The sequence below is a fragment of the Rana temporaria genome, chromosome 1 (assembly GCF_905171775.1).
Source record: "Rana temporaria chromosome 1, aRanTem1.1, whole genome shotgun sequence".
Lineage (NCBI taxonomy): Eukaryota > Metazoa > Chordata > Amphibia > Anura > Ranidae > Rana > Rana temporaria.
Genome location: NC_053489.1, coordinates 317,555,328 through 317,568,319, shown reverse-complemented (window position 1 = coordinate 317,568,319; position 12,992 = coordinate 317,555,328). Strand labels below are relative to the sequence as shown.

Below are 12,992 nucleotides of genomic sequence, written 5' to 3'. Positions count from 1 at the left end.
ATATTTGTCGACATGCACAGAATATCTATCTGCTGGAATCCATTCCAACGGATGGATCCGCTCGTCTGTACAGACTTACCGGATCCATCCGTCCAAAGGGATTCCCCGCACGCGCCGTAATGAATAGACGCATGCGTGGAATTCCTTATATGACAGTGTCGCGCCCGTCGCCGCGTCATAATAGCGGCGACGGCGCGACACGTCATCGGCAGAGGATTTCAGCGCGGATTTCAATGCGATGGTGTGTACACGCCATCGCATTGAAATCCTCTGAAATCTTAGAGAGGATTTATCCGCGGATACGGTCCGCTGAACCGTATCTGCGGATAAATTCTATCGTGTGTATGGGGCCTCAGGGTCCATAAATCAAATACCAGCATGGAATATAAAAGTAGTAGTGCAGCGCTGTGAACAATGAATAGCACACAATGAAATATAAAAGTTCATATATATATATATATTGTGACAGGAAGTCAGGTAAATCTGTGGGTGTTGTCACAGTCGGGACATACATTTCTGCCTTGTTAGACAATACACCAATCATTATTAGGCGGCGGCTGCCAGAAATAGCCAGGAAGGCTAAGGGCCATTGGAAGACTCCAGCTGTTCAGAGTGAGGAAATTAAAGGCCTCTATAAAGTAGCCAAGAGGATAACCACTAATGGGCTGCAACATCCTGAGTCTGTGTGAGTAGGAGAGCAGTGCCAGCCAGAAAGCCTTGTGTAAAGGTGAGAAGAGGATTGATTTTTCTGTGTGATAAAAATCAAAAGACTATTGTTTTGTGCTGTATGACCAGCACTGTCTACCCAGCAGTAGGCTGTGTTAGACTTCATAGATAGGTTCCTGTGTGGAAGGTAGACGCCCAGAGTGGCTAGGATTTATTTTATGTTTGATTTTGTTTATGCTGTTTGAATGCTTGCAATTGTTTTCCAGCAAGATGGAAAAATAAACCAGAAACTTTGTTTTCAACCGTCTTCGACTGCCAGTCTGTATAAATTCAGTGTGTGGTGAACCCAACCAAGGGGTCAAACACCCCGCTACCAAGCTAACCCCTCACAATATATATATACAAAAAACTTGATTTTTTTTCTAGGAGTGGGACAGAAGTTCTCATCTTACTGCAGGAACACAGTGCTATATATAGCTAAGACTACATGACTGGTCTTAATTCAGTCTTGAAAATCAAAATAACATCTATGAAGCTGTGAAGTAAGGCTGGCCATTGACGCCTGCTGATCAAGCGGAGATACAAGCCGTCTTTGGCCAGTCTTCAAACCGCGATAGATAAGGATCGATTGATTGATCAACTTGGGTACAACCAGCCAGCTGGATTTTGGAGGCGATTATCGCTATCAGCTGGTATAGCCTCTAGCAATAATCACTGTCTTCTCCCAGTGGGGATGGCTTACACTTCTTCTGCCCGCCGAGTGAAGACAATGGCCTGGCAGGAGGGATTCCCACAACAACAGTGTTTGTGTTGATGGGGAAATCAAGCAAATTTCTTTCCTGCAAACCATGGTTGCAGGAAACAAATTCAATCAGTGTATGACCGGCTTTAATTCAGTCTTGAAAATCAAAATAACTTCTATAAAGCTGTGAAGTAAGTAAGGCCGGCCAATAAAGCCTGCTGATCCAGCGGAGATCCGAACCGTCTATGGCCAGCCTTCGAACCATAATCAATGAAGATTGATCGATCAACTTGGATACTGCCAGCTGGTATAGCTGCTAGCAATAATCACTGTTGTTCCCCAGCGGGAATGGCTTCCCCGGCCAGGCGAATACAATGGCTTGGTGGGAGGGATTCCCCTGTCAACACTATCTTTTATTGCAGGAAATAAATGAGCTCTGTTGTATGGGCTGCTTAAGCCTTTAAGTCTTCATGCACACTGAGGCTCTTTTAAGCTTCTGTTTTTTAAACGCGTTTAGGCGTGTCAAGCGCTTGGGCACATATTCATTTCATTGGCCAGAACATTAATTGACTCTGGCCATTGCAATGAAAAGACGTATGAAAAAACATGTTTACAGGCGTTTATGTGCGTCAGGATTTTTTTTTAGGTCAGAACGCTCCACTCAAGTAATGTTTTTATTTCTGCCTTTAAACTCCTGTAAATGTCTATAGTGTGCATGGACACTTAGGTTAACATGGAGGGGAGTTTAGAGGCAGAGGGAAAAAAAAAAGCTCAAACGCCTGTAAAAGCGTTTTTGACCACAAGTGTTCATGAGGCCTAATACTTGGGACAAGACAAAATTGCTATTGATTGTGGACTAAGCACTAACCACCAATTTTCGTAGAATAAGCAGATTTAAACCTTTAGAAAAACTTGGTGCAGCAATCATAAGATTCATAAGAAAAAAATATTTACTTGTTCTTGAGATGCTGTACACTTCCCAGACACCTGAACTTTCCATTAACCATGATAGCCATTCTTGTACAGAGAGCTTCACATTCTTCCATACTGTTAAAGGGTATAAATAAAAGGTTAGAATTATAATCACAGTAATGAGATCATTGTAACACAGACATGATAAGTGTGTGTGTGTGTGTATATATATATATATATATATATATATATATATGCGCACATAAATTTCTATATATACACATTTCCATGTCATTTTCTGCTTTTGAATAATTACACAAGTACAGAGAGCTTCACATTCTTCAATACTGTTAAAGGGTATAAATAAAATGTTAAAACTATATCACAATATTGATATCATTGTAACACAGAACTGATGTGTGTGTGTGTATATATATATATATATATATATATATATATATATATATATGTATATATATATGTGTGTGTGTGTGTGTATATATATATATATATATATATATATATATATATATATATAGTGGCCCAGATTCAAGAAGCACTTGCGCCCGCGCAACCATAGTTGCGCGGCGCAAGTGCTTACTTGCTCCGGTGTAACGAGTGCTCCTGATTCAGGAACCTCGTTACACCGAATGCAGCCTAGGATGTGACAAACATAAGCCTCCTTATGCCTTCACATCCCAGGCTGCATTCTTGCGTTGGCCGCTAGGGGGCGCGGCCTTTGTGATCGGCGTGTAGTATGCAAATTGCATACTACCACCGATTCACAAAAGTTGCGCGGGCCCTGCGTACGCAAGGTACGGAGTTTCCGTACGGCGCCTTTAGCATAAGGTTGCTCCTGCTAATAGCAGGCGCAGCCAATGCTAAAGTATAGCTGCGCCTCCCGCTCGCGACGTTCAAATTTCACGTCGTTTACGTAAGTGAACCGTGAATGGCGCTGGACGCCATTCACGTTCACTTACAAGCAAATGACGTCCTTGCGACGTCATTTGCCGCAATGCACGTCGGGAAAGTTTCCCGACGGAGCATGCGCTGTTCGCTCGGCTCGGGAGCGCGCCTAATTTAAATGATTCCCGCCCCCGGCGGGATCATTTACATTAGGCAGCCTTGCGCCCGGCTGCTTAGCATATTGCCCGCGCAATTTACGGAGCAACTGCTCCGTGAATCGCGGGCAAAGCGCAATATTTGCGTGGGCGCAGAGAAAAAAATTTGCTCTTTGCCCACGCAAATATTGCGCGATTCTACTTGAATCTGGGCCAGTGTGTGTGTGTATCGCTTGTCTACTTTCATAGCAGGTGCTGCTGTAAATTTAGAGGGGATCAGAGAGTTAGTTGCCTCTGACCATGTTTATTTGGCTAAAATTTAAGGGCCTCTGTTCCAGCTCTGGCTATACTGTGTGACCATGCTGTTGTCTGGGGGATCCTCTCTTCCCCAGATGGCAGGTGGCGGCAGTGGGGTCAGGGTCGTGTGGATGCTTCTTCTCGGCAGCCAATCAGGAGGGTTGATCGCCTCGCTGTGCATGCTGGGAAGAGGTATTTAGGGGGCAGACGCCATTGGTTCAGGGTCGTCGTCCCGCCGCCATCCGCCTGGGCAGTCGTCCCACCACCCCCGTGTATGGCCCTCCTGGCCGGGGTGTGTGTTAGGGTGTTTCTGGTTCTGGGACCACGTTGGTCCGGAGCCACTAATCTACCTATGGGCCCGGTGGGTATACTGGGTCCGCAATTTGCAAGTGGTCCTGCGATGTCCGTTCCGAGGGAGGAAGCCGATCGATGGAGAACCTGTCTGGGGGATACCGAGCACAAGGCTGGTGTCTCAGGAGAGGCCTACTTGCTCATCGAAGGACACTTCGTTTCTGAGAGGCTGGACGATGGTCGCCTATCAGTTCCTTACATAACTAAAGCTGTTTGAAGGAGATCTGGGTTCTGAATCCAGTTGAGGAGCATTTTGGACCGAAACTATCTCCAACTTTAGGAGGGTCTGTGGCAGAGACTTCACCCTAACATTTCCGAGTGACACCCTGGCTGCTAGGCTAGTGAGAGAGGCCTATCCAGGTGCACTTTACCCACTCTGGCTAGAGTGGCGAGGAAAGTTGTTGTTGGAAGCAGGACTGTTTCCAGTAACCAGTTAACCCTGAATCCGCCATTTTCCATTTCTTCTATCCATTCACCTATTGCTACTTTTACCCGGTTGGGTAATAAAGCACAAAAAAGACATCGACAGTGTGGACAATAACTTTATTACAACTCTCATCCAGTACCGTAGACGGCGAGCTTCTAGCCCCAGCTTGTTCAATTAAGCTTTGGTAATAAAACCTGGAAGCTCATTGGTTTCTATGCAGAAGTGAACCTGATTTTGCACTTTCCAGCTTTAGTAAATAAACCTCATTGTGTACTTAAATGTGGGGTATGCCTGTATACATTTCCATGTCATTTTCTGCTTTTGATTAATTACACAAAGAAAAGCACAAACCTGTGAGATGTGAGTACAACTGATCTTCCTTCTTTTATGATACTTAGGGCACAGTTCCATAAGAAGCGCCTTGCCTTAGGATCCATGCCTGTAGTTGGTTCATCCTGTATAAAAACACATGAACTTATTTTAAAGACAGTTCATATCTTGCAAAGCTAGCATTCCATTTTTCACTTTCACACATGGTTTGTATGTCATTACTTTAGTATAAAGACTGTACGAAGGAATGTACTCATAGAAGTACATATCCTACACCATCCAATTATCATGAGCACAAACAGGAGAAGAAAACTGAATCCCTTGCCCTCAGATGCCACTTAGTATTATCTGTTATTTCTAATAAGTTCACCTTTTGGACAAAAAAATAAATAAATGCACATTTGTAACATATTACACCCTGAATATGGGTGTAACAGTTAGGCTTCATTTCCACTGACGTTTTTACTGCCACTTTTCTGAGCGTTTTTTACAGCTTAAAAACGCCTGTCCATGTTATTCTATGGCATCATGCCCACATAGGCGTTTTTGAGCTGCAAATGGCACTGGCGTTTTTGAGCTGTAAAAAAAACGCAGGACCAGGGCGTTCTGAAGCTCTAGAGTAGAGCTGTAAAAACACCAGACGTTAAAAAATGCTTAAAAACGTGTGAAAATGCTCAAAAACGCTACCACAACGTTTTTGAGCTCCGGGCTCACAAAAAAAAAAAAAAAAAAATTTTTTTTTACAAAATAAACATGGACAGGCGTTTTTAAGCTGTAAAAAAGGCTAACAAGAGTGGCTGTAAAAACGCCAGTGGAAACAAAGCCTTAGCATGATACAAATGTTGAACTTATCCTTCAGCCCACATGTGATGTGTGATTCCAGTGCCGGTTCCCGCATCACATCTCTCCCGCAGGTAGTTCACACTGCCACCTGCGAACCGCTGTGGGTGTCGATACAATGTTAATGACACCCCCAGATCAGTTCACAGATCGCAGTGCGAATTGTGAACTCGCAGAGGAATCAGATCGCATGGGCGAGAACACCCGTGCGATCCAATTCCAGTGCGTGGGGGGAAAAAAAGTCCCTGCACTATTTTCCTTGCAAATCTAATGTGAGTTCAGCCATAAAACTGTATGGCTGAACTCACATTGCACAGACATCGCATGTGATCAGCACCACAGTGCCGGTGCGAATCACAGGCGATGTCTGTGTTCGCATATGTGTGAACCCGGGCTTAATGATAGCATCTGATTGGTCACTACACAAATAATTTTCCAAAGAATTACTAGCAGTGTCTCAATTAAAGTACCTACAAATTTTGGTTTTAATTCCACTATTTACTGATCGTCTGCATTTAGCCACACCACTTATGTTTTTTCTCCCTTTTTGGTCTCTTAAAAATACTCCAAATTGATTTGTTATATCTGCTATAAGAATGCAAAAAATGCCTGTTCATTCTGTCAGTAATGTTGTGACCTGACAACTTCCTTTGCTCTCTGCCTGTGCCGCACTTATTAGTTACATTGCTCTCAGCTGTCTCTGTGGACTACAGAACTCCTCCCCTGTACATTATAAAGAAGAGAAGCAGGAGAAGTGTACAAATCTAGGAAGACAGTGCTGTCCCTCCATACAGTTACAGTACATTGAGCAACCGCTGTCACCCTAAAGCCTCGTACACACGATCGGATATTCATCAGACAAAGCGTAGGACTTTTGTCCGAAGGACGTTGGGCAGGAACTTGTATTGCATACAAACGGCAAACAATTGTCGGTCAACAAACACGAAAATACATGTTTTTTCAGCTCTTTAGCACCACCCTTTGGGCAACTTCTGCTAATGTTGTGTTATGGTGAGCATTGCTTCTGAGCATGCGTGTTTGTACTTTGGAGTTTTGTCCGACGGACTTCTGTACACACGCTCGGATAATCCGACAACACACATTTGTTGACGGACAATTTTAAAGCATGCTATGCCCCATTTGTCTGCGGAAAATCCGACATCAATCGTCCGATGAAGCATACAAACGGTCAGATTTTCCGACAACAGCCTGTCATCACACAATTCCCGTTGGATAATCCGATCGTGTGTACGAGGCTTAAGACAGGGAGTGTGCTACTGGCAGATCACTAGGTGAAAAAAAAAAGCAAAACTGAAAAAAGAAAGCTAATGCAGACACATCTAAGGACTAGTAAGAAACAAACTATTTACCATTTAACTATGCTATAAAGTGGTATTATTTTCCTCTCTGTTTTCACCTGATTATCTGGCCGGTAACACACCTCCTGTATTGAAGTGACCCCACTCTGGATGAATGGGCACAGGGGGCACCCTTTGGACAGGAGCATTTTCAGGGGGGTGGGGGGTTCTAGATGTACTGGTAGATTTCACTACAATAACAAATTGAAGACAAATCTGCAGCTAATACTATATAAGCAGCTACTGCAAACAGTTTCATTTTCCTTTTGAGATAAAGGTTTTACATAAATAAATAAATACAAGCTAGTCATTGTAAGCACCCCTTTCAGTGTTAAATGATTTGTCTTATCCCTGTAACTGAGTGAAGGAAGCGGGGGCACTAGGAATATTGATCATCTAAATTTATATGAATAAATAATGACTAATCAATAATAAAAAATAATCAGCAACAATAATTCATCATAAATAGTGAGAAAATATAAGGTGAATAATATTAGTGATAATAAACAATAATGTCCATCATAGTACAGACTTCCTATTGAGGAGATATCTTTAGCCAATGTGCAGAAAAAAGTCCAAACGGTGAATAATAAACAATTGCTTGCAAGATGATTCCACTTAATCAGTACAGGCTTCGACCTCCACCACAAGAAGAATAAGATGTAATCACCGAAAAAAAAGCGATGCTTCCTGACGACGTGGCAATCACGAAACGTACGTCGAGGCGCACTGGTCACGCAAAAATCTACGTACTTCCGGTCACGCTGGTCCTCTCTTCCTGAGAGGTGGAACGCACGCTGACTGCAGGCTTCCTGAAGCGTGGGATCGTCTCTCCACACGCCATTCAACGCAGACCAGCCTCAGTGCCGGGTTAAGGCACTTTTCAAGTAAGGGGCCATTTGGCGTTACCTGTCTTATATTACTTTTAAATAAAACGTTATTATTCTATGGCGATCTCTCTTTTGATTTACTTCATGTGGTGTTGAATGACGATATCGAGACCTCAGGAGCTACGTGTGGAATCTAAGGTTATAACCCATGCCTATTTGACCTCTTTTTAACTATTGGGGTCAACATCTTGTGGTAAGGTGCCATGAGCACTCCTTTTTTTGCGGTGATTTATTTCATTATTAGTATTTATCAGTGTATTAGAAACATCTAAAGTTTACTTACTAGAAACACCACTGGTGGTCCTCCGATCAAAGCAATAGCAGTGGATAATTTCCGCCTGTTCCCACCACTGTAGCCCCCTGCACATTTCTCAGAGTATTTCACTAGTCCGAGCTTCCGTACTGCCCATTCGGCAACCTAATAACACATAGAGACAATGTCAGAATTGCTGTGGCTGCTGAGAATAGGCCAAGACATTGATATTCAGAACTACCAGTAACAATCAAAGGCACTTGCACTGACACTTGCTTATCTGGTCAGACAATGCATAAACCAACGCTAATAATAATAATTGAATTAGGTATCTTATATGTAAAATACAAATTGGTTATACACTGTGGATTGAGGACAAAATGTAATACAAATTTTTATGCCAGGGTGATTCAGGTTAGTGGGCTTTGTCTGAAAAGTGAGATTTATTAACACTGACAGCGTGCCATCCGGGATCATGCAAAACTGAAGAAATGTGCCATCTAGCCAGGCTGTATCTCACACAATGGCACTGCAGTTCAGTAGGTTAGGCTTGTCTCTATGGAGAGTATAGAGCTCCCAGGCACAAAGAAAAGAGGCACTGTATTGCAATATGATTCGGTATCAGTTGCTACACATACAATCTAACTATTAAAAAAATAGGGTAAAAAAAAAGTGTCTTGTAATGCATGCAGTATTTGTTTAATCACGGTCAATAATAATAGAACTAGGAATGTACCGATACCATTTTTTTTAAGACTATAAGTACGAATACCACTACAAATAGCTATTTTTGTCATGTGACAGTTTTTTAGGGCTCAGTCACACCATACACGCTGACTCACCTACAGAGGTGAGCACACAGGGTGCGCCAGGTGTGCCTGGGCACACCCTAATCACCCTATGTGGTGCAGATTATCCCTGTTTAGACTCCTGATATTTCACCAAAGCCCCCTAACAGGCTCCTAAATTTTTTCTTTTTTAAATAAAATTGTAAAGAAAATAATAATAATAAAAAAAAAATACTGACAGCATCCACTAGCCTACTCACACCAGTCTCTGCCCTAATGACACTGTCCACTGCTCTACTGACATCGTCAGTATATATACACATGCACACACATATGTGTTTAAGATTTGGGGTGCACACCCTAATGCAATAGGCTGTGCCCACCTATGCTCTCCTGCCTGAGTGCAAGGTTGATACTGAACCCTCTGGATGGACTGCTGGATGAGGGAAATCGTTTATATTTTTCCCTTTCATGTAATCCTGATACAGTGTTTTCCTGAAAATAAGCTCAGGTCTTATATTAATTTTTGGCAACAAAAGACACAGTAGGGCTTATTTTCGGGGTAGGTCTTACCATGTAATGTGCTATCTTCTCTCCCCCTCTCTCTCCCAGCCTAACAGGAATCCCCAGTGTGAACCGAGTTAAAACGCTTGTAAAATCCTATGATCCACTCTATTACAGTAGTATATAATGTATAATGTGTGTGTTTCTTCAATTGTGCCAAATACCTTTGTTTATAGCGCCGCTCTGCGCTTCTGTTTCCCGCCGGACCACTCTTCCCTTCAATTATATTACAGAAACACACACATTGTACATTATATCCTACTGTAATAGAGTGGATTATAGGATTTTGCAGGCATTTTAAACTAGGAATATTTTCGGGTTAGGGCTTATATTGCAGCCCTCCTGGAAATTAGCGCTAGGTCTTATTTTATGGGTAGGTCTTATTTTTGGGGAAACACGGTAGCACCTTTACTATATGACAATTTTCAAGTATCTGTTTATCAGCTGAAGGTTAAGATAGAAGGGCTTTACAGACTGACACTTCTGATCTGGGAAAGAGTATATGTAAAAAAATAAAAACTTAACCACTACTCAAGAGGTAAGCTTGACACCAAAAAAATTGACATTTAGATTACAGATGCCCATTGCTTTATCTTTAAGGATTTACATTACCTTGCAAACCTCCTTTTCGGGTACACCACGCAGTAAAGCATAAAGCTCCAGGTGTTCTCTCCCTGTCAACAGCTCATTAATAGCATCAAACTGAGGACAGTACCCCATGTTCTGATGGACTTCCTGCATGTTAGACAGGATGCTGCAAAACAAAGGTAAATTATTTAGTTATCCATATATTCCATCATTACATTATCATTACAACGATGCAAACTTATCAAAACATTTACTAAAATTCATGTCACACATGTCATTCCTTTACAATAAAAAATGTTTTCCGCTTCTCTGCTGTGTTAGCTTCACAGTTATTCATAATGTAATAGGTACTTAGAAAAAGGACTATTTGACTTTTGTGTGGCCCAACCCATAAAGGTGTTTGTTTAAACATTGCCAAACATACCCTATTCTCTACTGCAATTAAACAAAATGATTAATTATGATTATGACAGATATGGTCATTACTCACCTGTGACCCTTCAGGAAAGCTTCGCCAGCAGTCACATCGGTATCTCCAGTAAGCATCTTGAAAGTAGTGGTTTTACCAGCACCATTAACTCCTAGCAGTCCAAAGCACTAAAAGTAACACAGCATTAGGTAAGCTCTAGTACTAGGTAACAATAAGTTCACAATTACATTACAAGGATTCACATAAACACATATAAGTACATTTATGTATCCCCTAAATGTACGAAGATTACGCTTTTCCTTTAAATTGAGAAAAACTTAGAAAAATTTTCTTAACAATGTATTGACTTATAATAAGAATGTTGCCAATATGTCACAGTGGGATCAGCATGTGTTCTTGATTTCGTCTTAAACTTAAATGCTCAGAAAACCATGGTGCTGCCTTTACTATCGCAAACAAAAATATGTAAATATTCCTTATGCTGGCCATAGACATAACAGGAGAGTTGGACATGCAAGTATTTTCTGACCTCCTCGTGAATTCCCCTTTACTAGTTTCTCCCCTTAAAGGGGCCTAATAGTCGCATGAGAGTTCCTGTTTAGGGTAATGGAAGTCAATAGCAGACCGTTCTGGTTCTAGAGGAAACAATAGTGAGTGGGTAAGGTTTTCTAACCTTCTCAACCGCTTTGTTCCTTGTCTCTCAATTCAGTCAAAAAAAGTTTGGTCTGGAGCAGGGGTCTCCAAACATTCTAAACAAAGGGCTCGTTTATTGTCCTTCAGACTCTTGGAGGGCCGGACTTTGACCAGCGGGAGTAGAAATTTTCCTGGCATCATTGTTAGTGGTATTAGGGGGAAGAATAGTGCCCTATTGCTGGTATCATAGGGAGTAATAGTACTCTATTAGTTGTGTCAGTGGGAGAAATGATGCTCCATTGTCGGTGTCAGATGGCAGAATAGTGGGAGGGATAGTGCCCCAAGGGCCCGATAAAGGCAAGAAAAGGGCCGCAGTTTGGAGACCACTGGTCTGGAGGATAGTAAGTAATCTGTTGTGTATCATTACCTTAAAGTGGAACTTTAGGCCAGTATTGAAGATGGGCAAACAGGCAGGAATTGTGATGTAGAACAGACCAACCTGCCTGAACCCCTTTGTACAGTGAGTTACGCACCCACTGCACACTGTACACAATCAGCAATGTCGAATCTTAGCAAATCTCCATCTGGCCAATGACAGCGGCTGGCAATCGAGAACCAGAAGCTAGCTGCCTTAAGAGGTCAGTGGCTGGGCAGGGAGCTTGGGGATGCCGCATTGCTGAAGCCCAGAGAAGCATCCATGAAAGGTCAAAGGCTTCTCTGATGCCAGAGTGGCTTTGACTGCTGTTATATTTATGAATACATCAGTGGAATAACCTTTTCAAAATACCTGTGCCCCTGTATTGACAGAAATATGGGGTCTGCCAACGCTTGTTCTGGGTCAGTGAAGGAAGTATACAGACAACAGCCTAACATGACCCTCTGATCCATCTTGTATTGAATCATATTGTTACTATACTGTCTGCATCCATTTTGTAAAGCACTGTCTTTGGCACTATATAAATCTTGCATAATAATAATGAAAACTAATAAGAAAAGAGCTAAGATTTCAGTGCTTCTGTTGTGAACCTTAAAGATTAATTTCTCCACAGTATTTATAACTACATAGGGTGAAAGCTTCCATATATATTTTCTGACAGTTTTTTTTTAAGTAGTAAAGGATTTTTTTAAATTTATATATAGAGATTGGGTGTTAGAAACCACCCACGTCAGGTCTTAATTGCTGTCTGTTTCCCATTAGGGAGATTCACTCTCTCTGACTGTACTGATCACCAATGTCATCAGCAATGAAAATGAGGCTAAATTAAAAAATGTGTTGCCACCCACATTTCTTTCGAATTGGGACACTTGTGCTTATGACATCTGTCTTGAGAACATTTTCCTCATCTTAGAAAGATACCCTCCCACTTCCTGTTGTGTCTACAGGTCAGGAATTAAAGGAGAATATCCCATATGAGATAAAAAATGGCAACCCCCCCTAAAAAAACAAAACACTGGAAGTGGCTTTTGATGCACTTAAAATACACTGCTAGGTGATCTGTCTCTAAGGAGTAATATCAAACAGATTGCTCTCCAGTGTTTCTATTTTAAAGTCCCTAGTTTTGATACAAATCTATATTGGCTGGCATCCGCTGGTTTAAGAGAAACTCGACAATATTCAACAAGTGTGTGCAGCAGCCTGTCCAATAGAAGCCAAACTAATGCCTGGCTTCTGTTGGACCCCCTGTCAGGACACAATAACTCAGCGGGAATATTCCTCTACTATCACATACACATAGGTAGAACAGCAAACTCCCAGAGAGCTCTTCAGTTTTTCTTTTCATTTAGCCCACTGGGTTGAACGGAAAAAAAAACCTACCTCTGTTTACCAGGCCTAGATTCCTCTAATATTTATAGTGCCCACC

General features: G+C 42.0%; 1 protein-coding gene across 4 annotated transcripts in view; it reads right to left on the bottom strand.

Annotated features, from left to right (window-relative positions):
- ABCA1 (ATP binding cassette subfamily A member 1) overlaps positions 1 to 12,992 on the bottom strand; it is a 149,433-nt gene that overhangs the window by 4,540 nt on the left and 131,901 nt on the right. For all 4 annotated transcript variants that reach the window (XM_040359419.1, XM_040359427.1, XM_040359436.1 and 1 more), the window contains 5 exons: positions 10,558 to 10,664; positions 10,092 to 10,233; positions 8,158 to 8,292; positions 4,808 to 4,911; positions 2,363 to 2,455 (listed from right to left, as the gene is read on the bottom strand). In XM_040359419.1, the coding sequence (XP_040215353.1) occupies positions 2,363 to 2,455; positions 4,808 to 4,911; positions 8,158 to 8,292; positions 10,092 to 10,233; positions 10,558 to 10,664 (581 nt within the window). The remainder of the gene's footprint in view (positions 1 to 2,362; positions 2,456 to 4,807; positions 4,912 to 8,157; positions 8,293 to 10,091; positions 10,234 to 10,557; positions 10,665 to 12,992) is intronic.